This window comes from Lontra canadensis, unplaced genomic scaffold (assembly GCF_010015895.1).
Source record: "Lontra canadensis isolate GAN:19392208 unplaced genomic scaffold, GSC_riverotter_1.0 scaffold66, whole genome shotgun sequence".
Lineage (NCBI taxonomy): Eukaryota > Metazoa > Chordata > Mammalia > Carnivora > Mustelidae > Lontra > Lontra canadensis.
This window is the reverse complement of record NW_022631060.1, coordinates 4044235-4068094: the sequence shown is the minus strand read 5'-3', so window position 1 is coordinate 4068094 and position 23860 is coordinate 4044235. Positions and strand designations below refer to the sequence as shown.

Below are 23860 nucleotides of genomic sequence, written 5' to 3'. Positions count from 1 at the left end.
TTTCACGCCTCCCATTAAAATGACTGGATGATACTGGCTCATGACACAAACAGTAGAATGGAATACAGGCAGGTGATAAGGTCAAGTATGAAGACTGCATTACAGCCTGGGTCGAGGGACGCTCAAAATGGCGATCACATAGTGGAGACCTTAGGGGGACCTGGGAGGCACAGGGACTAGTGCACCTGCGTTGAAGCAACAAAAAGAAGGAAGGTGTCCTGGTACAATGGGGTCAAGTTGAACACTGAGAGACTCTCAGGAAACAGGGATGCACTGAGCTCTGCAATTCGGCTCCTGGAGAGAGGAATGGGTTTGGGGGTCCCCTTTATATTTTTAAGATTTTATTTATTTATTTGACAGAGATCACAAGCAGGCAGAGTGGCAGGCAGAGAGAGAGAGAGAGAGAGGAAGGGAAGCAGGCTCCCTGCTGAGCTGATGATGGGGGCGGGGGAGGCTCCATCCCAGGACCCTGGGATCATGACCCTAGCCCAAAGCAGACGCTTTAACCCACTGAGTCACGCAGGCGTCCCTGGGGGTCCCTTTAGACCTGGCAGAATTCTTCTGGGTCTCGCTCTGCTCTGAAAATCTCAGACCAGGAGCAGGAAACCCCTCACCGTACCATGGTCCCAAATCTCATCGCACCCCTGGCCCCGCTGTGATGGAATCTGCTCCTTTGGCGGCTCTGCAACCCTGAAAGGTGTGGAAGCCTGCAAAGCAAACCCAGAATCTTGGTCCTGGGGTAGGAATAAGTTTTGTGACGTTGTGCTAATAGTAGTGTTTGCTTAAGGTTTTGAGACACTTAAATCAATCTGTCCTATTTGATATGTTTTGTTTTGTTTTTTTTAGAGTCATCTCACACCCAGTGTGGGACTCAAACTCACAACCCCAAGATCGAGAGTTGCACGCACTTCCAACTGAGCCAGACAGGCGCCCCCGATTTATGGATTTAATTAGATAAAATGGCTGTAATAATTCCTCCCACCCCTGCATGCTGCCTTTGCAATGAGATTTGTCTGCTTCTTCCACTAAGAGATCCAGTCTCTTTCTTCCCGCCCTCGAATCTGGGCTGACCTTGTGACCCCGCGTCAAACGACAGAATTTGGTGGTAGTGATGGATGACTTCAGTGTCAGGCCTCAGGAGGCAGGAGGGCAGCCTCTGGGGTTGCCTTCTTGCAGCGGGTCCTTGAGACCAGCCTGCTGTGAAGCTGCCCCCGTCAAGCCTAGGGGAGGATAAGGGGCCCGTGGAGCAGAACCCAGGGGCCTGGCTGACAGCCAGCACCAACTGCCAGTCATGGGACTGAGGCCATCCCAGGGCCCCCAGCCCCAGGCATGGGGTCAGATGCCTGCAGCCACTGGAGTGACTCAGGCAAGACCAGCAGATGAAACTTCCAGCTTATCCCAGACCAAATGGCTGACTCCATGCCCCGGTTATTATTTCAAGTCAGTAAGTAAGTTTTCAGTAGTTTATTATGCAGCAACAGACAACTGAGACAGTGTGAAAGGATCTAAGTCTATAAACAGCCTGGGAACATTTAAGAGAATCGACTGATCATATTTACAAGTGTAACCTATTAGCATATAAGAACTGCTTAGCTGGGGCACCTGGGGGGCTCAGTTGGTTAAGTGTCTGCCTTAGGCTCAGGTCATGATCCCAGGTCCCCAGATGGAGCCCCGCATTGGGCTTCTTGCTGAGCCTGCTTCTCCCTCTCCCTCTGCTTCTTGCTCCCCTTGTTTGTCCCCCCGCTCTCTCTCTTTCTGTCAAATACATAAATGAACAAACTCTTTTTAAAAATTGCTTACCTGATTAGGAAATAATATGCTTGGTTGGGGAGGACAGAGTAAGGTGGGTGGCAAGAGTGTCCTCACGGCTCCCCCACTTCCTCCCTGTTTGTAAAGAAAAAGGAACAAAAAAGAAAAAAATGCCTGTAGGATGTTGAGTTCAAGGTGTTTGAGAAGACCAGCTATCTCATCTCTGTAACATGTAGTTTAAAATCTATTAGGGAATTTAATTACCTAAGTTTGTAATTGGCATTCATTTTTAGAATTTAATCTGTTGAACCTATGAGTTAATTAAATATGCATCAAAGAATAAGTGAAAGTAATTGTTCTTATTTTTATACAAAAATTAGCAGATTTATAAATAGAAAACTAGATTTGCAAGTTGCACTTGGATGTTTAAGAAAAACTAGTTCTTCCTTTAATTTATAAGTTTAATAAATACAGTATTCATTTAAACACAAGCAGCAGTAGGTAGCTTTTCTCTGCACAAGAGCCCCTCTGCAACATTAGAATTCCTCAGCTCACTGTCTCCGACGATGCTGTAGCCCTTGCTAGAAGATTTGGCATTCCTCAGGCCACCATGCCTTTGCTTCTGGGTGTCCCTCTGCCTGGAGTGTTTCTGACCCACTCACATACACTTTTGGAACCTGGCAATATTTTACCTTTTTCAAAAGATCTGGCTCAAACTCTATGAGGAGGTTTTGCCTTGCCCAGTCAGAGCCGTGCCTCCCTGCCCACATCCACCTGTGTGTGGGGCTCAGGCCTCTGTTAGACTAGATAGCGGAGGGCTGTGAGCTGGAACCTTCTTTCTCCTGGCAGCCAGGTGAGAACAGAGCTGAATCCCAGCAAAAGAATCAGAAGGACTGGTACAGATGTCCAGAGTGTGCAAAGGGGTTTCAAAGGCCTGCCTCTGGGGGGTGTGGATTTCAGCCTCCGTGCAGAAAGGCAGCCTCCCAATTGGCACCAAGACTTTCCATGGCTGGGGTCCCTGCCTCTCCCTGCATCCTCCTCCCTAGACCTTGGCAAGGAGGGGTACAGTGGGCAGAATAACGGCTCCCTACAGGTGTCTGCATCTTCGACCTGGGAGCCTGCGAATATGTTACATTGCATAGCAAAGAGGAATCAAGGTTCCAGATGGAGTTAATGTCACTCATCAGTAGACTTTAAACAGGGAGGCTGTCACGATGATCCCGGCGGGGCCAGCATAATTACCAGGGTCCTTGAAAATGGTCAGAGAATCGGAGGAGAGTCAGAGGCAAGAGGCCACTAATGGAAGAATTGTTTGGGGAGATGCAACATTGCTGGTTTTGAAGATGGAAAAAGGGTGCCATGAACCAAGGAGCGTGGGTGTCTCCGGAAGCTGGAAAAGGCCAGAAAGAACCTCCAGAAGGGAACGGAGCCTTGCTGACCCCTTGATTTGAGCCCCGAGAGACCCCCGTCAGACATCTGTCCTACAGAACACCAAGCTAATGCATTTATGGAGTGGAAGCCACCACATTTGCAGTAACTTGTTAGAGCAACAAGAGAACACACACTGGGTCACCTACATGCTTCAGGCGCAGTGCTTTCCAGAACACAGATAAGAACAAAATTACCAGGCCTCAGTCTGGGCTCTGACCCTCACTGGTGGTGTTGTTGACCTCCAGCTGGTTCCCGCAGCCTCACCTGGCTGTTGGGAGCATATCACGAGCTCAGGAAGGTACAGCAAATGCAAGCAGAGGGCTTAGTTCAGTGCCCCCTGGTACCCAGGGCCCTGCACACAGCTGCTGTCCGGGTTGTAGCTGGCAAGGCTGAGTTACAGGAGAAGTGGCAAGTGCTGAGGTCACCCACACGTTCATCCTGGGGGCCTGACTGCCACATCCTGACCTGAACCCTATCTTTTTTTTTTTTTTTTTTTTTTAAGATCTTAATTTATAACTTATTTGAGAGAGAGAGGGAGAGAGCACCATTATGGGGAGCTGCAGAGGGAGAAGCAGGCTCCCTGAGTAGGAAGCTGCACCGGGGCTGGGGGGAGCCCAATCCCAGGACTCTGGGATCATCACTGGATAGGAGGACAAACGCTCAACCCACGGAGCCACCCAGGCGCGCCCATCTTAATTTTTAATTTACAGCTCAAGAAGTGCACCTCAAGCGGCCTATGTAGCCCAGGGTGGCAAGTTGGTACTGGAATCTTCTCTGGGACCCTGACTCCTCCACAGATTATAAAAATATCCACTATCATATTTCTCAAATAATGTTCACGGTGTAGAAACACAGAAGCAAACTTATATTTTAAAAAATCTATCTTCAGAGTCTCCGTAAAAAATTAGAAAAAAAAAAAAATGACGCCCATTGTTCCACCCGAGAACGCCTCCTGGAACTCACATTTTCTGCCTTCCACAGTGTGCACCCTTGCTTCCAGTCGCATCCCCGCCCACCCCCGGCGTTCAGCTCCCTGGGGAAAGTCGCCGAACCGGACGTACCTGTTCGCGCGGCTTGTCCCCTCCCGGGGGCCGGCCGGGCGGCAGGGAGGGACCGCGGCTCGTGGGGACTGGGGGCGGGATCGGGTTGCCGGGTGGCGCGCGGCGCCCGGCTGTCGGAGTTCGGTACCGAGCGCGGAGCGCCGGGGACGGAGGGCAGAGGCGGGCCAGGGCCGCGCGGCGGGGAGGGCGGCTCTCCACACCCGGAGGTTGGCGGCGAGCCCCGCGCGGGCGCCTGGCAGCCGCGCGACCCTCGGAGAAGGAGGAGCCTCCCGCCCGACGCAATCCCGGCGCCGGGGAGGGGGCGGAGCCCGGCTGGGGCGCGCACGTGTGTATAGGAGTGCGGGGGCCCATCCGGCGACCGGGACTACAAGTTCCAGGGTGCCCAGCGGCGCGCTCGGGGTTTCTGGCCGCGCGGCCCGCCGTCTCGGAGCCGGTCGCCGCCAGCACACGCCGCTCGGTCCCGAGCGGATCAGGGAGAGACTCCCAGCCCCGTAAATAGAGTCCAAGTGGGCGGGGAGCCGCCCCGCGCCGCCTGCTCATGTCCCTGAGGAGCCAAGTGTCCGGCCGCCTGGCACAGCTGCGCGCAGCGGGGCAGCTGCTCTGCGTCCCGCGCCCCTGGTCCGTCCCCTACGCGGGGGCCACGCGGACCCGCAGCACCGCGTGCGGTCCCCCCGGCGTCCCTGGGCGCGGACAGCCCCGACGCGCGGACCCCAGCGGGAGTTGGGGCTTGGGGGGCGGCGGCAGTGGGGCGGAGAGGAGCGCCGGGGTGCGCACCTGGGCCCCCCTGGCCATGGCGGCGAAGGTGGACCTGAGCACCTCCACCGACTGGAAGGAGGCAAAATGTAAGTGTAAGCAGGAGGGGGGCGCGAGGGGGCGAGGGCGGCCCCACATGGGCCTTGCCCGGCTGGACAGCACCCCCACCAGCACCGCCTTCCACCCGAGAGACGCCCTGGGATGGACCCCTCCAGTCGCAGCCACGCCCCCCGTGTACCCAGCCCCGCAAACCACTTCACTCCGTCCGAGGGGACCGAGGGCAGGTCCCCTACGGGGCAGTGTGGGGAGGACGACCTTACCCCGCCCGCACGGGTCCCAGGGCACCCCCAGGGGTCATCCAGGACCTACCACCTTACTCCCTTGCACGGGAGGGAAACTGAGCTGAGAAGCCAAGGTCACTGAGAGTTTGTGGCAGAGCTGACGTTAGGCTCCCGAATTCCCCAGGCTTTGTGCACTGTGGTTTCTCAAGTGGTGGCATTTTAGGCAGAGTGGCGGGAAATGGACTGAGGGGACAGTTCTGGGTCTGGTGTCTCCACCTGGTAGGATCAGACAGCCCCACAGGATCAGACAGCCCCACAGAGCGGCCTCTCTAGGCAGGCTGCTCCCACCTCCACCCACCCCTTACCCTGAAGGCCTGACTCTCTGAGCCTGTCATCCGCTGCCCTTTTGCCCTCATGCCTGGCTTCTGGCCACTTGTGAAGAGTTTCTGCCCCATTCCTGGGGGACACAGGACTGGGGGACAGGGCAGAGACGGGGCATTCTGTGAGAACGGTGACACCTTGCACCCCCAGGAATCAAGCCATTTCCTCCCACTCTGGGACAGGTCATGAGTCCTGGTCCCGCATGAGTCCCAGGGCCAGACCCTGGGCCCTCACAAAGAACAGGGAATCCGGCCTGCTGCAGCGCCCCAAGTAGTCTGGCCCGAGGCTCAGCCAGCTGCCCCTGCCCTTCAGAGCCTGCTCCCAGAGCTCTTGTAACCATTCCTGGCTGGATCCCCTTTCAAAAGCACAGGGGAGAAGGCTCATTGGCTGGGCCTTTGTGGCCCAGTGGGTACCGCCAATGGAGCACGGAAGGTAGGTCTGGGGCAGCGGGGGAGGGTGGGGCTAAAGGGAAGGCCTCCTCTGAACTAGAGGTGGAGTTCAAGATGAACTTTCCCTCTGTCCTGAATTGTGTTCTTCCACCGGGATCTTCAAGTGCAGGCAGAAAGCCCTTGCCTTGGCTCAGTGTGCACACAGAGTGTCTGTCATGGCCTCAGCCCTGGCCCTAGAACCCTGGTTAGGGCAGGGAGTGAGGGGGCTGGCTGAGATTCCTGGCAGGGGTACTGTCCCCTCAGGGAACCTGCCTCCCCTTCTCTGTCAGGGGCAGCAAGCCAGCTTGGTGGGAAAGAGAGCTAGGGAGGCAGGGGGCCCAGCCACCTGCTCCTGGATCAGTCACGTTTCTAGGATCAGCTCCCCGCCCTCTCTCGTTCCTTGGTGCCCCTGAAAACTTCTGGACCTTGTGAAGCTGACGGGCCAGGGATTCCCAGGCTGCTGGGGTGTCTCTGCTTGGAGCTGGGATTTCCATCCATTCATCCGTTTCTTTAAGTCTTATTTATTTTGAAGTAATCCGTACATGGGGCTCAAACTCACAACCCTGAGATCAAGCCAGCCGGGCGCCCCTTGTTCATCCACTTCTACCGAGCGCTTTCTGTGTGGCCAGCACCGTTCTGGTGCTATGAGTGACAGGTAGGGTCCCTGCCCTCAAGGGGCTTCTTTGCTAGGGATAGGAAACAGTTGAAAACGTGGTCAAGCCAGTGGGCCAGTGCCAGGCGAAGGCCAATGCTGTGAAGAAACCGTGGCAGATGGGGCTGCCTGAGCTCCAGGATCCAGTCAGGGACGGTGTGAGGAGCGGCGACCTTGGGTGTGAAGACCCCAGCAGGCTTGTCGGGGTGATCCGGTGTGAGGACCCCAGCAGGCTTGTCGGCGTGCTTTGTGTGTTTCAGTGATCTATTACTGAGTAACAGATTACCCCCAAATTCAAAGGCTTGGGACAGCAAACGTTTCTTACCTCCTAGTCTCTGAGGGTCAGGAACCTACGAGTAGCTTGGGGGGGTGGGTGGCTCTGTTGGTGATGGCTGAGGCGCGCCCTCCCGTGGAGTGGCTGTGGGGAAAGGCCTCAGACCCAGCACCCTGGGGGTCTCTCCACCGGGCTGCTTGACTGTCCTCACAACATGGCAGGCGGTTTCCCCCAGAGACCAACCCAGAAGCCACAGTGCCCTTTTGTGACCTAGTCTTTCAAGTCCCACGCCGTCTCTTCTGCTTTATGCTGGGGCTTCGAAGGGCGTCGTGGAGTCTGGCCCACGTTCAAGGGGAGGAAAATGAGTCTCCACCTTTGGAAGGGAAAAAGATAAAAGAATTGGGGGCATTTTTTTTTTAAAGATTTTATTTATTTATTTGACAGAGATCACAAGTAGGCAGAGAGCCAGGCGGTGTGGTGGGGAAGCAGGCTCCCCACTGAGCAGAAAGCCCGATGCGGGACTCGATCCCAGGACCCTGGGATCATGACCTGAGCTGAAGGCAGAGGCTTTAAGCCTCTGAGCCACCCAGGCGCCCCTGGGGGCCTATTTTTAAAACTGCCACGCTGGGGAGCTGCCTCAGCTGGACCCTGCTTCTGACTGGGGTCTACGCTTTGGTCCTTGAAGACCCCACATAGTTTTCTTCCTTCCGTTCGGTTTAAACTTTGAGCTTCCGGTGTAAGTGGACAGACCTCAGGTGAACGTATGGTCAGTGTATTTTTACCTAAATACCCAGTTGTGGTCAGTAGGTTGTCAACACTTTAGAAGGTTCCTTTAGCCCCTTGCAATCAGTACCTCTTACTACTTCTCGAACTTCATACGAACAGAGGCATATAGTGTGTCCCGGTACACCCTCTGCTCATGGTTGGGCGGTGTACTGACAGTTTGCCGTCTTATGTCTGATATTGCATGGTACGCATACACCACGTTTTGTGTACCCGTTCTGTTGGTGGGCATTTTGTTTTCCAGTTTGAGGCTGTTGGGAATAAAGCTGCTGGGATTATTCCTCTCCATGTCTTTGATGGACATGTGCTCGCCTTTCTCTTGGGGATCTATCCAGGCCTCCAAATGCCTGTCTGTGCCTGGGATCATCGTGTCTCAAAGACTGGCACACAGTCACCAAACTCACAAGAGCCTGATGTAGGTGGGAAGGTTGACGGGCAGTTATGGTGGGAAATACGGTGGTGGGTCTGGAAAGTGCGCCTGGGCAGGGCCCCCTCTCGAGCTGGCTGAATGATTTTGGAAGCGGTTCCCACTGCCCTGGGCAGGCTGGGCAAGCTTCCCTGCAGGGCGTGGACCCACCCACCCAGGATCCCCTTCCTTGGGTGTTTGCTCAGTAGTTCAGTCTCTATGCTGTTGAGTGCCTGCGCTGGGTTCTGGGTGCAGAGTGCCTCAGCTCCCGGCCCAGTGAGTCCTCTGGACACATGGCCCAGTTCTGCCTTACCCTAGGCATTCCTTTTCTCCCTCTTAAGCAGACTGGCCACACCCATAGACCCATTCTCCCTCTGGGTAAGTAAATACCCCCAGGCTGGATCTTCCTGGCTAAGAGCCCGTCAGTCCCTTGGGGAGATCTCGGTAGTATCTGATTTTACTGGTCAGAGAATTCTATTTCCAGTTGTCTCAGTGATGGGAAGCCTCCTTATCTTCGCAGATGGTGCCTTTTTGTCACAAGACTGCGGAAACCGTCGTACTCTAAAGGCAGTTGGATGTGAGGGGACTTAAGATTGGGCACTGGGGGCGTGTAGGGGCTGTGTCACTGCAGGGGAAGCCACAGACCCTCCTTCTGACCTGCAGTGGGGCCAGAGCTGTCTGCTAAGAAGAGCACGGGCATTGGTGCCATCAGCCTTGGGCCAGCCCCACACCGCTGCTTCCCTGCTCCCTGAGCCTCAGTTTCCTCATCTGTGAAATGGGACGACCGGCACCTGATTTGCAGGTTGTGCTGGGATCACACCAGAAACCATTGCGTATACAGTGGTGTATAAAAGGGTCCATGGTGTACCAAGGGTTCCCAGTGACCCCCTTTCTTGTCACCCCTCAGACCTCTGTCCTCTCTCTGCCCTGTTTTGGGCCACAGCAACACGGGGCTTGTATAAACTTGTCTCCCTCATGGTCTCAGATGCCGGAGCCCGTGACCTGCATAGCCTGAGCCACGTTTCCTCTCCCCAGTGCTACGGACTAGGTCTCCTGCATTCCAGCCTCCCTTTGCACCAGGCAGTGATGAGGACTCATTCCAGCCCCTGTGGAGTTTCATGCGGAGCGGATGATTTCTCTGACTTGATTACTGAACCGGGGAACCTTGCAGGCTCACCTGGGAACTGGGGGGGTCTTCTCCCACCTGTCTTCTGGGGAAGCAGCCTTGGTGCGCCCCAGTGCGGGCGGAGGCAAGGGCGCCTAGGGAGAGGAGAAAAGCTCCGAGGTGCTTCATGCTCTGTCTCCCCGTGGCTCAGGCCGTGGACTTGGATGAGACTCTGGTCTCGGGGGGTGCCATAAGCCCCGGTAATTAATGCCCCTGCTGCTGTGTTCCCAGAGTCCCGCCGCTGTCAGCCCAGTCCACCCAGCCTTCTCCAGAGAGGGGGGGCCTCCCTCCGTGCCAGGCCGCCCTCACCTTTCTGAACACCGTCTAGCAAAGTGCCATAAAGACACTTCTTAAAACACCTCATTGAATTCCCGTTCGCCCGGTGTGCTTTATGGTTCTGGCGCAGCCTGCTTCCTCCAGCTCGGCTTTCGTGCCCGGGAGCCGCTGGAAGCTTCAGTCCAGGGTCAGGCCACCCCATCAAAATTTACTGCAAACATCTTTTTACAACACCTGTCTCACTGAGCTGTGAAATACTCTCGCCTTTCCAGAAAGGAAAGAAAATTAAAACGTATGTTTTACATCTTTTATAAGAAAAATAAAACTCGCCTGTGCTCTAACTCTACATCTGTCCTTCTGGCAAAAGGAGGGAGAAAATGTTATAAACACGTGGGGCCTATCTGACAGATGGAGCCGAGGTGATGAGGATGGCCCTTGGTTCCTTGGAGCCAGGGAGAATCAGAATTGGCTTCTCCCGCCCCATAACTCAGAGACCCGTGCAGTGTGTCGCTCCTCAGGGGTCAGTTGGGCCTCGACCTTGCTCTGGAGATAAGGTCACGGCGCCCCACATGCTGGCTTTAAGGGATGTGTGCCCGGGGACCATGAACTGGAAGGGGCAGGCTGACAGATGTCCCCAAGGTCAGCGCCAGCCGGCTGGTAACAGAGCCAGAAGTTCTGGCTGTCTTCCTGCTCGGGGAAGTGGAGCCGTCTTTTGGACTTTGCTGGAGAGAGGGGACTGTGCGGGCTGTGGGCCACTCAGATCAGCCCTCGGATCTTAGGGAGGACAGGGCAGGAGGGAGTCTTGGGCTGGGTCCCCTCTTGGCTTGCCTGTGGCCGGGACATAACCTCTGTTTCTTCTGGAAGGCAGGGTGCTGCCCTCTGCCAGATGGCGTCTGCTAGGGGACTCTAGCCATTTCTAGGACCCCCAGACTAGTCCCGTGGGGTACTTAGGGCTTACTCAGCTGGAGGGACTCTGCACAAGGGAGTCCTGTGGGGTTGGCCTGGGTGCGGACTGGCCAGCCCCCGTGGCGTCTTGGCATGCACGTTCACTTTCAGGCCCTGGGTTCATCAGGTTGGGAGAGCCCACACTTGGGCATGCCAAGGCCTCTGAGAGCCATAGTTTTGGTCTCAACTGTGCAAGATAACAAATATGGGCACCGAAACAATTCAAAAAGCCCCTCTACCGGGGCGCCTGGGTGGCTCAGTGGGTTAAAGCCTCTGCCTTCGGCTCAGGTCATGGTCCCAGGGTCCTGGGATCGAGCCCTGCATCGGGCTCTCTGCTCCATGAGGAGCCTGCTTCCTCCTCTCTCTGCCTGCCTCTCTGCCTACTTGTGATCTCTGTCTGTCAAATGAATAAATAAAATCTTTAAAAAATTTAAAAAAGGGCACCTGGGTGGCTCAGTGGGTTAAGCCGCTACCTTCGGCTCAGGTCATGATCTCAGGGTCCTGGGATCGAGTCCCGCATTGGGCTCTCTGCTCAGCAGGGAGCCTGCTTCCCTTCCTCTCTCTCTGCCCGCCTCTCTGCCTACTTGTGATCTCTCTCTGTCAAATAAATAAATAAAATCTTTAAAAAAAAATTTAAAAAAAAAAAAAAAAGCTCCTCTACCTACTTATGCCTCCAAGTTGCAAAAGGCAGGTCCTCTCCCCAGTTTGGTCTTGTTTCACTTTGCCCTCTGAGTCTTTGCTTGCAGGAAGGACCGTGTATCCGCTCCATGCAGCTGCCAGATAACCTGGCAGTCCCTTCTCATTCAGGGCAGGCCTGCCTGGTCCCTCTTCTAGAGATGCGGAAACTGAGGCTCAGAGAGGGCAAGTGACCTGCCCAGGAACGTGATGTCAGGAGCTGGTGAGCCCAACCCTAGTGGGACCAAGGAGCAAGAGGGATCGAAACCACAGCAGGATGTTCCTTCCTCAGGCGACAGTCGAGGTGGCTGCCACAGCCTGGCTTTTGCTCTCTGGTCTGGCTGTTCTTGATTTCTCTCCATTTCCTCACTCACATGCTCTCTCCTACCTCAGGGCTTCTGCGTATGTTGTCTTCTCCCCCTGGACGACTCTGTTCTCTTGGCAGACATGCCCCCAACGCTTGGGTCTCAGCTCAATCATTCATTGATTTATCCTGCAGACACCCATGAACGCCCACACATGCCATGCACTGTGCCAGATGGTGGGCAGCCAACATAAACACCCAGATTCCCAAGAGGCCAAGGTCAAGTAAGGAATAAAGTATAGCTGGTAGGGGAGGGACTACTCTGGGAGTGGGGAAGGCCTGTAAAGGAAGGTCAGGCCAGAGCAGTGACAGGTACAAAGGCCCTGAGGCAGGGAATGGTCTGGATGTGGGATGATCTGAAAGGTGAGTGATGTGCCAGGGCTGCAGAGGTGTAGGAGGGAGAGCTAGTTTGTGGGGAGGCAGAGGAGGAGAGGAGGCAGAGCCGCAGGGATTCACGTGGGCCTCTCTAAGGGCTTGGACAGTGAACTGAGCTTTCAACAGCTTTAAATAGAATTCTGCCCCCAAAGATTCCTGGGCTGCTGAGTGAGGAACAGACTATTGGGTGGGCACGGGGAGTCCACCGAGGGTAGAACCCTTCTGGGTCGTGCTAGGGAGTCATGATGGCTTGGCCCCTATCCGGGAAGAGCAGAAGGCTTGGTTTTGGGGGTATTGTGGGGATAAATCCAACAGCCTACAGATGAGTGGAACCAGGAGACTAAGAGGGGCGGTGCTGAGTGCACAAGGGAGGACAGAAGGGACACTACAGAGGGCCACGTGGCTGGTGTGGTGTCTCTGACCTTGGCCTTGGTGGAGAGCTGGGGCCAGGCTGGTGAGGGCTTGGGGGAGCATGGGAAGGAGGGAGGAAGTGGGGGCAGTGGGGGTGGGAGAGAGGAGGCCACAGCTGGGGGGTGTGGAATCCATGGTTGAGGGAGGCTTTATGACCTTGAGACACAGAGGGGACATGAGAGGGTGTTTGAGGGCGTACACTGGAGGAGTGAGTCCCCTGGAAGGTGAGCAGGCAGCCTGGGCTGAGGGAGGGCAAGCCAGGCTTGGATTCCCAGGTGGCGGGAGGAGGTAGCATCTAGAAGACAATTGGGGAGGCTTGGGAAAGGGGAGAAGGTCGAGGGGAAGAACTTCCCAAGCAGGGTCAGGAGCTGCCTGGCAGAGGGGGCCGCCAAGGGAGGGGATGGGGAATTTAAAGGGAGCCTGCTGTTTGGTGATGAGGTTTTTCTCCAGCGGTTTGCAGCCTCTGGGGGAGGGCAGAGAAGCTGGAGGTACCTCCTCCAGCAAGCCATCCCACCACCCCCCTGCTTGGCCAGGCCCTGGACGGGCAGGGGCTGCACGGAGCCAGGCCTCCCCTCCTGAGTCTGTTCCTCGCCCGCCAGCCGCCGACTGCTTCGCTAGGTACCCAAGGAAGCCTTTTCTGTTTCTCATTTAGAGCCGGAGGGAGCTCCCTTTACTCCCACTTTACAGAAGCGGGTAGTCAAGGCTTGGAGAAGCACTTGAGCTCTTTCCAGATACCAGCACCCTCCCCCAGCACACAAAGAAAGGAGCCTTTGGCCTGTTACTCAAGAGTGTATGCGGGGTCACGTGTCCAGTGGGGAAGGTAGCCTCTTGAGAAAGGGGAGCAGGGAGATGGGCTGTGAGCCTCAGGACACACTAGTGACAGAGGGGACCATCCACACTGGGTACCGTCCACGGTAGGATATCCTTGGCCTCTTAGAATGAAAATGGCGCTGCTTGGGGTTGGGAGAGTTTTTAATCTATAACTGGTGAAAGTACTTTTTAGTTATTTTTATTTTTTCTTAAGGTGTTTTTTTTTTTTTTAAAGATTTTTATTTATTTATTTGACAGAGAGAGCAAGAGAGCACAAGCAGGCCGAGCAGTAGAGGGAGAGGGAGAAGCAGGCTCCCCGCTGAGCAGAGGGCCCAATGTGGGGCTCGACCCCAGGGTCCCGGGAGCATGACCTGAGCCGAAGGCAGACGCTTAGCTGAGCCGCCCAGGCGCCCCTGTGGAAGCATCTTTGATCTGATTCAGGTGCCCCTGGGATGAGTCAGTCCTCAACAGACTTGGCGGCTGCGCAGTGGGCCCCACCCCCTCACAGCGTCACAGCCCCCAGTGCCCGCCCTCTGCCCCACGCCCTGAGTTTCGCTCACCCTCGACCTTGAACATACTGTTCAGGTGGTCAAGCACCTTTCCCTGCCCTGGCTACCTCCCATTTCTCTTTGGAGTCTCACTGAAGAAGCCCCAGGCCAGCCGTTCCTGCTGCCTCCCCTCCCGGCCCCTGCACGTCCCCAAGCTTGGCCGCTGGCCTGCTCAGCCTCCGTGTCCTCTGCTGGATTGTGGGTTCCCAGGGGCCAGGACAACATCTGCCTTAGCGAGTGTTACGTCCTTGTACTTTATGCAGGACTCGCGCGTCGTAGGCGTTTGTGGAAGAGGGTTGGAAGCGGCCGCCAGAACGTGGAATTCTGGCCTGAGCCCCAGCTGAAGCAGATTTGGGATGCTGCGAGCCTTTTAGAATCACGCCAACCATAAATCTGAGCTGGACTGTGAGCCGGGCCCTTTCCCTGCTCCTCGTGCACCCTGGAGGGACAGAGGCTTTGGATGGACTGGCTTCTGCGAGACGGAGGGCATGTGTGGAGGACCCACCGGTCTCTTGAACATCTGCCCTTTGAGGCCTTTTCTGCAGAAGGCTCCAGGAGGCAAACACTTCCTCTTCCACCGAGCCCCCTAATTGCTCCTCCCAACCTCTGCACATTTTCTGATGCTTTCTGAGTTCCTTGAGTGTGGCCTTTGCTGTTTGTCACCTGCCCCCCAACAAGTGGTCAGTGAGGGCCGCTCCATCTGGGGAGCGTGTGGTCTAGGGTGGCCCAAGGCCAGGCTGAGAGCCCGGGTGCCTGGTGGCCTCAGACCGGCAGAGGGAGCCCGAGAGCCAGAAGCCTGGACCCCTGTGCACCTGGGAAACCTTGGAAGAGGTCGCTGGGCCACCCAAAAGGAAGACCAGGCCTGGGGAGCAGGGCTAGAGCAAGGACACCAGGTCTGGTGGACCCAGAGTCTGTGAGCAGATGGTGGGGGCTTGCTCCCCACTCACCAGCTGTGTGACCATTTCCTCATCTGTAAGATGGAGACAATTTTCGCTGCTCCCTTGGTGCACACTGGGAGAAGCCAGCCGGGCATCTGTGGGGACCTCTCTGCCAGTGCTGAGGGGCAGGGGGAGGCTGTGAACAGCCACCAGATCTGCTTTGTTCTTCGGCTCTTTGAGGATGTTTGTCCTGTCCCACGTGTCCTGCTGCCTACAAATAACCATGGTGATGACATCACCCATTGAGGATGTAACTGGGAATATAATTCGTCCAATGCCATCAGCCTGTTTTCCTTATATGCACTGAGTCAGCGCGAAGTTACTCCGTAAGGGGCCTCTTAATCCCCAGTCTATAAACGAAGGAATCAGGGACCCAGAGGTGCGGACACACCCGGAAAGGGGCAGAGTTGCATTCTGAACTCAGGTCTATGGAACCGGAGAGAGGCCCTCTGTCTCCCTGGGCCTCAGTTCCCCTCCTGAACAAAGAGGGCCGGGCCAGATGGTCTAGGGGCCTCCTAGCTCCAACCTCCCCCCTCCCCCAATAATGTGCCTGCGGGAAGGGTGGACGTGGAGGGCCGGCTCACATCCTCGGATGAGGAGAGAGTCCCGTGAGGAGGGGAGAGACACGGGGGTGGGAGAGAAGCCCCCTAGACCGCCCTTCTCCCTGCCTGCCTTGACGCTCCTTCCTGCCTGCCCCATCCCACCCCTGCAGCATTTCTGAAGGGCCTGAGTGACAAACAGCGGGAGGAACATTACTTCTGCAAGGACTTCATCAGGCTGAAGAAGATCCCAACCTGGAAAGAGACGGCGAAAGGTAGGCCCTGCGCCAGGGAGGGGCACGTGGCGATTTGGTGGGTGGCCTCATCAGCCCGTGTGGCGGTGCCTCATACCGACCACGCCAAGAAGAATGGCAGCAGCACGCACGGGGCACTTTGCTGTGTGGGGGGCACTTCAGTTACGAACCCGGTCTGAGGAGGGTTTGGTTTTTATCCCCATTGTACTGTTGGGTAAACTGAGTCCGGGAGCCACGACCTCACAGTTGTGGGAAGTCCTGCACACTGCAGGCCTGACAGCCCATCACCCAGGGCGAGTCACTTCATCTGCCTAGGGCTCAGTTTCCACGTCTGTAGAATGGGGATGGATGACATTAATCCCGTACCTGTGCTTAACCTCAGGAAGGTTCAAGGGGACCACGTGTGTGCCTCGAGCGAGAGGTGCGTGATCATTGCGGATGGCCAGTGCCCGTGTCACCAGTCCCCTGCCTCTGGAGGTGGAGGGGGGTGGATGGAGGTCACTGTGCAGTGAGGGCCTCTCTCTGACCCCCATCCCTCGACCTGGTGCAGGGGTGACCGCGAAGGTGGAGGAGCCCAAGTACAAGAAGGACAAGCAGCTCAACGAGAAGATCTCTCTGTTCCGGGGCGACATCACCAAGTTGGAGGTGGACGCCATCGTCAACGCCGGTGAGTCGGGGCTTCTGGCCAGCCTGAGTCAGGGACCTGGGTGGCCGCCTCGTCACCTTTGCTCCAGTCTGCTGAGCCAGGCATGGGGGGACGCCACCTGGCTCCAGCGAGGCTCGGGCAGCTGGAGGCGGAGGGCGTGCTGGCGCCACAGGAGCCCAACGTGTTGGCTGCACAGACTCCTTTCCCTTGAAACCCTGACCTGCTATGTCGGGGGCGCCTTGGCCGAGCTGCCTTGCTGCTCGGAGACCCATTAGCGGCCAGGAAGGAAGAGAGCGTGGCTGGAACTGCGCCGGGCTGCCCTGCCAGGAAGGCGGAGGCCAGAACAGGGCAGTTTGACCCCAGGGGCTGCAGACGCCCCACCGCCACTCCCCCTCCTCTGCCTCCTGCCTGCCATGCCCCCCCCCCCCTGCAGACCTGGCACAGGTCAGAGGGTTTGTCAAGGGAAAGGTGGGGGCAGAGGCCCTGGTGCCCGAGGCTCAGCTTCCTGCCGGGGCTCCGGCTGGCTTGGCAGTTTACTGTGATGAGTGGAGGAACCTCTTCTCTCCCCTCCTGGGGGCAGAAGGAAGTTGGGTGCTCTCCTCCCAGACTGTGGTTGTCTGGCCAAGGTCAGGAGTGGGTGTCAAGGGACAGTCAAGTCCACCTGGTACACAGGCCATTCGTGGGACAAGGGCCCATGGAGGCTGAACCCCAGCCCTTGCTCGCCTGCTTACCAAGCTTCATGGGGAGGAGCTTCCATAGAGAAACGTCTGGAGACATGGGCAGAGCCTCTTATCCTGGGAAACCTCATTTTGCTGCCACCTCCCCACCTGTGCAGTCTCAGCACCTGCCCGCCCCCCACCCCCGGAGCATCTCCGATCTCCTCCTCCTTGTCCTTGGCCTGGTGACCATTGTGTCTGACCGCAGTGCTGGCTAGGGGAAACCCTGTCCTGTTGTCAAGTGCCCCTGGGACCTGGCGGAACTGATGTTCCTCCTGGTAAGGGGCTGGGTTCGTGGGACCTGGGGATACAGCTGCTCGGCCTGCCCCAGGCCTGCTTGTCGTGGTCCGGGTTGTGTTTCTGGCTGTGGCATTTGCTCTGAGTGTCTCTGCCTGTTTGTGCGGTCACACAGGTGTCCCCTTCCCCCGACATTGCCCATCTCGATGCACAGGTGACCAGTGACACAAAGGCAGGAGTCCCGACTTAGGGTAGAGGGAGCTCGATCCCCTTTGGGTTTCTGCTGGTGCTCCTGCTGTGTTTCTCTCGGGGCCACTAGGATGGGGGTGGGGGGAAGAGGGCTGCTAGCAGGCCTGCACGTCCATCTGGGGAGATGTGGGGTTGAGACAAGCCACGTTGGGTTGGCTGATGTTGTAGTGGCCGGGAGGAGAAGGGCCCTCTTGCTCTCTGGCCCCAGGAGGGCTGGTCTGGTGTGAGAGGACCAAGCCTTGGAGCAGTGGCTGAGGATTCCATCCTGCAGGCCTGTGGATCTGCTTTGCTGCGTGCCCGTGGCCCTGACTAATCAGGGGCGAGGGTAGGAGAGGATCCCCTGCCTGTAGTTTACTTGATGAGTGGCAAAGTGGCTGCAGGGAAACGTGGGGCATCTTATCTGCCCCTTCCCAGCTGGGCGGGTGGTTGACAGGCCGGGAGGGAGGGGTGGAGACCAAGGTAGTCTGTCGGTGGGATGCAGTAGGAGCAGGGCCGGGGCTCCGAAGGCTGCCTGTGGAGCTGTGGGTGTGATTCATGGCTCTTCTGAAGTGTCCTTGCGCCTGGCCAGGCTCCTGAGTGCCGTGGCTGTCAGCCCCTCTCGCTCTCCAAATAGCACTTTGGTCCTGGCTGCATTCGGCGGCACTGGGCTGGGGGTGGGAGCGGTCGCAGCATCTCTCTGGGGACCCGTCTGTGTACGTGCCTGGGCTCCTGTCTCTCCTTCCACAGGATGCGGATGGTGGACAGCCCACCCGCGGGGTTGCCAGGGGCATTAGGGACCTCAGTGCCAGTGCGTAAACTGTGATGCTCGTGCACCCCCCTGGCATGAACCGAGGCCTCTTCCCCTGCCTCTGTCACTGCTGCTAGAATCGATGCCCCGGTCATCCTCCTGGGTATCAGCCGTGTCCCAGGGATGCCAAGGGAGCCTGGGTGCCTCCTTCCGAGAAGCAGCTTTCATCTCTCCCGGCTTGCCTCAGTTTATTCAACACTTCTTGGAGTGTTTTCCTGGGGTCTCCCCTTTTTCTAGAGTCTCATGGCGGGGGGGACCCAGAACCAGTGTGGAACCCCAGGGAATGTCTGAGGCAGGCTCCGCGTGGAGGGCTCCCGCACACAGCCTGCCTCCCCTCTGGGTCCTCCCAAAGACCTTTATCCGGCACCGGTGTTTCCGGGGCCTTGCCACTACTCAGACCCCGGGGGTCCTTGGTGGTCTTGGCCTGGGGCCCCTCCCCGCAACACAGGGTCCTCTGGTTTCCTCCCTGGCCCCCCCCCCCCCCAGTCCCCCCCCCCCGCCACGGCCTTGGCTCAGCCCGGGCCTGCTGCCCACCAGGGGGCGGCAGAGATCGCGGTTTCCTCGCCCGGCGGCGCCCGTAAATCAGCCTGCTTATTAGCAGAATAAAAGTCGCAGCAACGTGGGGCTTTTCGGGGCTGCATAAATCTGGTCTGTGCCTCGTGAAACCCATATGTGCTTAATTCATATGTAAAGTTTCAAGCAGGAAGAGAATACGTGTCCATTAAATTCTATTTGACTTGATTATAATCATTAGCCATGAATAATTGCTTCTCAGCGCCAACCGCGGAGCCACCACAATGGAGAAAAGGAGCGAGCAATTATAGCTGGGTGGGAGTTTTTACATTTTTATTTTTGAAGCTAAGGGCAGTGTTGGTCCCGTGGGGAGTGGTGTGGGTAGGACTGGGCTGGGGACTTGAGGTCAGCTTTGGACTTTCTGGATTTTGCGTGGGGGGCGGTAGTGGGGAGGGTGTCTCTTTTTTGTCCCTGTTGGCCGGTTGGGGGGGCGCTGGGCAGGGCAGGAAGGTGCTGTCGCTGGCTGGGCCTCCCTCCAGCTGCAGGGACTGCGACAGGGGAGCTGGGAGGGACCTGCGAGGTAAAACGGGGCAGGGGAGGGTTGGGATCCCCAGAACTCCCACCATCCTGCAGAACTGTGGGCTTGGGGTGTCTCCCGCCTCTCTGCAGGCTTCCTTCCCACCCGTTGGGGTTGGCAGGGGCCTGCTTGCTTCCTTCCCTGCCCACAGAGCCACTCTGCCCACGGCCCCTGTAAGGACTTGGGGCGATCAGGCTGTTTACCAGCCGGTCCTCTGGCTTTTGAAGTTCAGGCCTGCTTTTTACCCCACTCTGTTGGTATTTGAGACGCGATTGGAGCGTGTGTGTGCTATGGGTGGTGTCTGTGATGGTGGGTGTGTGTGTTGTGATGAGAAGTATGTTGTGTAGTATGTGGAGGGGCGCTGGGGCAGAGAGTCCTGTGGAGGGATGCCGGGCAGGTGGGTGGCAGGGCTGGAGTTCACATGGGTAGGATCAAACCCCCCCAAGCAGCCGGGTATGGCACAGGCAGCCCCAGGCCCACCTTGGCTGTGTTTTTACGGGCTGCTGTGGAGGCTGCTTACTCGGGCAATACCCAGAGAGTGTCAGGCTCCCACCGTCTGGTAGCCAGCCATGGCTCCTACCCATAGGGGCGCGCAGCATCCATCTTAATTAAATTGGGCTGCCATGCTGGCAAGATAGACCAGGGAGCCCCCTGCAGCCCCTGGTTCTGGAGGAGAAGATTCTCAAGGGCTGTCCCTGCGGGTTGGCCTGTGACACCCCCCTCAGGCGGTGTCTGGGGCAAGCTGTGCCTGGCATCTCCTCCAGAGACAGCTCAGGTCTGGGATCTGGGGGTCTCCACCCGGGGAGGGGGGTGCCTCAGCTTGTGGAATGCTTCTGTCTTCTCATTGCCATGGGCAGGGTGGGGGGGTGGGGATGACCTTGACTGGGCCACTTCCTTGCCCTTGAGGTTCCCAGCTCACCAGGCCTGTGGGTCCCTAGTTTTCGGCAGACCGCTGAGTCCCGGGCAGGAAATGTCCCAACACAAAGAAAGACCCCCATTCTTGGCCAGCACCAGGGTCTGGCTGCTGACTTTGGCCTTCAGGGCATAACGGGACAGAGCAGGGATGAATGTGAGACTTTGTGAGGACAGAAGGAATCTTTCCCTTCGAAGCCATCTCTGGCCGGCGAGTCAGGGCTGTGGCACAGAGACCAGGGGCCAATTGGAATCCCAGCATTCCCGATGGTGGCCTGGTGGCCTCCAGCAAGGCGGCTCCAAGCCTGTTTCCTCATCTGAAAAAGGGAGCATCCTCGGCCCCACCCAGGGTGGGCGTGAGGACGCCAGGAATTCAGGCCCATCCCGTGCTGGGCCCTGGGCCTGGCTCACAGCGAGCCCCTAGTAAATTGTTATGAGGAAGTCAAGTGCGAGAGCAGCTAAGTAGAATATAATGTGACAAAGCCCTGGGAGCAAGGTCTGAACAAAGTGGCATGTGACGCCGCAGGGACCAATTAATTCTGCCAGGAGGTGGCGCGAGGCAAGGCAGGTCAGCGAGGCCTTTGAGGGGCCTAGGCGTGCATGCCAGGACGTGCAGAACGGGTGGGGAGCCATGTTTCACCGCGACAAGCTGGCCTCGCTGGGAGATTTGAAGCCACTTACTTATTTAAAATAAGGCGTGAAGTGGCACTCTGTTTCCCTAAGTCTTGGTCTTTGATTTGTGAAAATCTGCCAGCCGCTCCTCACCCTCCCCTCCTCGGGAGCCAGCCCGGTGCTCGGTGCTCGTGCTCGCCTCCTCCCTTCCTCTGCTGCCTGGGGGCCCCCGAGGAGCCCAGCCCCAGCCGTCCCTGGGCCACCGCTGGGAGTCCGTGATTTAGAGACCGCCTTGATGGACTAGCGAGCAGGAGGGGCTGAGGGATGCGGGCTGCCTTGTGGGAAGTGAGTGACGCTAAACTGTCGCCGTAAATCGCTTTATCTGTCACTTCAGATTTAAATGTGTTTGCTGAGGCTTGCCGGCTGCCCGGCAGCAGCCTCTCTGCAGTTGGGGGTGGGGGGCGGGTATGGGCCGCCTGCGGGCAGCTGGGCTCTCGCTGGGCCTGAGGCCCCTGGGGGCACGCAGTGAGAACCCACCCCTCCTTCAGCGCCTACCCTGTGGCACTGACCTCGAGGCATCCTTGAGGCAGGTAGGCTCTCAGTGATCAGACCGGGGCAGGTGACTGCGTCGGGATTTGAACCGGTGTGAGGCCTTTCCTTCATTCGGCGAACCGTGTGACGGGCCTGTTTTGCATCAGGCATCAGGGTAGGCCCTGGGCTACAAAAGACACACTGTGGAATCCCAAATGTGAGGTGAGACCCGTGAATGGAGAAGAACAGCAAAGTACATGAGGGCTGGGAGTCCTGCCTGCAGAGCGGGGGGAGACAGGAAGGCTGCCTGGAGGAGGCAAAATGGAGGCAGTGCTTGTGCTGAGAAGGGAGCGCGGACTCTCTCTCTCTCCCTCTACAATAAATGAATAAATCTTTAAAAAAAAAAAAAGGCGGGGTCGGGGCAGTTGGGTGGCTCAGTCAGTTAGGTGGCCAACTCTTAGTTTTGGCTCAGGCCAAGATCTCGGGGGCCCTGCACCGGTGTCTGCACTCATCGGGGGTGAGCTTGAGATTCTCTCTCTTTCTCTCCCTCTGCCCCTCCCCCTGTTCATGTGCACACATACACTCTCTCTCTCTTTCTCTCTCAAATAAGTAAATAAATCTTCAAAACAACAACAACAAAAGAAGGGGGACGTTGAGTCAGAAGTTGGAAGAAGGTATTCCAGGGGCAGAGTGGGGGGAGCCCTGGCAGGAAGGGATGAGGCAGGGCCGGTGGGAGGATGCTTGGGGAAGCTCCGAGGGGTTTGGAATGAGCCTTGGCCAGTCCTGAGTGAGGGTCTCTTTCCCGGTCTAGGCTGTACGCACTCCCATGCCATCTCTCCTGGCCTTCCGGTATTATTATATTGGCCCACAGTGTCAGTGGGGGATACTGAGGCTCAGAGATGTGAAGTAACTTGCTTAATGCCACACAGCTAACCAGTAGTGGTGCTAGAAGGGGAGATTTGCCAGACCCTAGAGCTTCCAGGAAATCCTCGGGTTTTTTTTGTGGGTGTTTTTTTTTTTTTTTTTTTAAGATTTTATCTGTTTATGGGAGAGAGAGGGAGAGCATGAGCAGGGAGGAGAGGGAGAATCAGGTTCCCTGCTAGCAGGGAGCCCAATGCAAGGCTCGATCCTAGGACCCTGAGATCATGACCTGAGCTGAAGGCAGAGGCTTAACTGACTGAGCCACCCAGGCACCCCGGAAATCCTTGTATTTTTGAGGGTGGGTGGAAATACCTCATCTTTGCTCCCTTTCCGCTTTAGGTCAAAGAGGTGCGTTGTCATCTGTGGGCTGTGGGCTCCTGAGGTCTGCTTGGTGGACCTGTTTCCCAACCCTGCACCCCCCCCCACCAACTTACCCTCTGGAGCCCCTGCTTTGAGGCTGGGGGAGGCTTGTTATTCAATGTCTGAGCCAAGGGCTGCCCCCCACATCGCCTCATTTCTGAGGCAGGAACTAGTATTTGCCCCATTTTACAGACGAGGAAATTGGGGCTCTGAAGGGGCCCTAGTGCTGGTAAAAGACTGAGCCAGGAACCAAACCCTCACCTTTCAGACTTGGGGTTTGAGGGGGATGCTTAGAAGCTCCCTCTTTCTCAGAAGCTCCCTCTGCTTCTAGTCTGGGGTGAGGGGCAGAGCGGATCGGAAGGCCAGCTGGGAGGCCTGAGGTCCAGTTGGCCCCCTCCCCAGAACACACGAGACAGTGCCAAGGCCTAATTTCCACCACTGGAAGAGGAGGGCGGCTTATCTCCACAAGGTCGAGAAGCGGTTACATAAATTCATAAATGATGGATCCCTCCTGAATTATTGAGATTCCCTTGAGGACTCACAGGGCCTGGTCCAGCGAGCTGAGCTTGGCCAGTGGGCAGGACTCGAGGACCCTGGAAATCTCCTTCTACCCCAGGGTCTCCTGCCAAGTCTCCTGTGTATGAGCCAGACCTTTCCTGTCCTTCCACAGGGAGCATGAAGGCAGGCCATGGACCCTGGACCCATTGACCCTTTGTCCTGAGTTCCAATGAAAGAGTATTGAATAAATGACTGTTTGAATGCCTTGGAGAGTGGGTCAGACAGAGGGAGGGACTGGATGTGCCAGGGAACCCCGCTCTGGGCCTCCTCCTCCTGCCCCAGCCCAGACACCACTTGGCTCCTTATGTCTGGTCACAGATGCCAGGGCAGGAAGGGGCGGGTCTATTTTGCATGTGAGTTCACAGTGCGGCGTGCTTGTGAGGTTCCCGGCTCTGTGTGAGACTCGGTATGATCCGGTGCCTGCCCTCAAGGCATTTGTAGGCTTGGACAGGAAAATGGGAGCGTATCTTAAGCCCAGAGGGGGACAGTGACCTGCTCAGCGTCACACAGCAGGAAAGTGGCAAAGCAGCCCTCCCTGACTCCCAGAGCTGGGCCCTTCCTCCCTGTCTTTTTTCTCCCCATCAGGACAGACACAAGGTCAGGAGACACATGTCAGGGCTCCGTGGCCCACCCACCCTCTGCCAAGCGGCTCCTCCTGGTCCTTGAGGCTGGCTAGCCCCAGCGCCTGCACCTGTGTGCCTGCCTGTGTTCCCAGCACGCTCTCGATCCTGAGCACTGAGCT

The 23860-nt window shown here is 57.2% G+C and overlaps 2 protein-coding genes across 2 annotated transcripts in view; one reads left to right on the top strand and one right to left on the bottom strand.

The window, feature by feature from the left end:
* Positions 1–467: 467 nt before the first annotated feature.
* LOC116880601 (basic proline-rich protein-like) lies at positions 468–4592 on the bottom strand. The gene is made up of 3 exons (XM_032879911.1): positions 4242–4592; positions 1801–1884; positions 468–707 (listed from the first exon to the last, which is right to left on the bottom strand). The coding sequence occupies exons 1-3, from the start codon at positions 4590–4592 to the stop codon at positions 588–590; spliced, it is 555 nt and encodes a 184-aa protein (XP_032735802.1). The 3' UTR covers positions 468–587.
* Positions 4593–4629: 37 nt separating this feature from the next.
* Positions 4630–23860, top strand: part of MACROD1 (mono-ADP ribosylhydrolase 1) — a 141493-nt gene continuing 122262 nt past the window's right edge. The window contains 5 exon segments of the mRNA XM_032879910.1: positions 4630–4908; positions 4910–4993; positions 4996–5083; positions 15419–15520; positions 16050–16166. Coding sequence (XP_032735801.1) covers positions 4780–4908; positions 4910–4993; positions 4996–5083; positions 15419–15520; positions 16050–16166 — 520 coding nt within the window. The 5' untranslated portion in view covers positions 4630–4779.

Excerpts from the sequence above, each read along its gene's own strand:
- LOC116880601 (XM_032879911.1), bottom strand. The coding sequence starts at position 4,592 with ATGGGCCCCCGCACTCCTATACACACGTGCGCGCCCCAGCCGGGCTCC. Across the intron at positions 1,885-4,241 it reads GGGACAAGCCGCGCGAACAG|GGAGGAAGTGGGGGAGCCGT; the intron begins GTACGTCCGGTT and ends CTTTACAAACAG. Across the intron at positions 708-1,800 it reads GCATATTATTTCCTAATCAG|GCTTCCACACCTTTCAGGGT; the intron begins GTAAGCAATTTT and ends TTTGCTTTGCAG.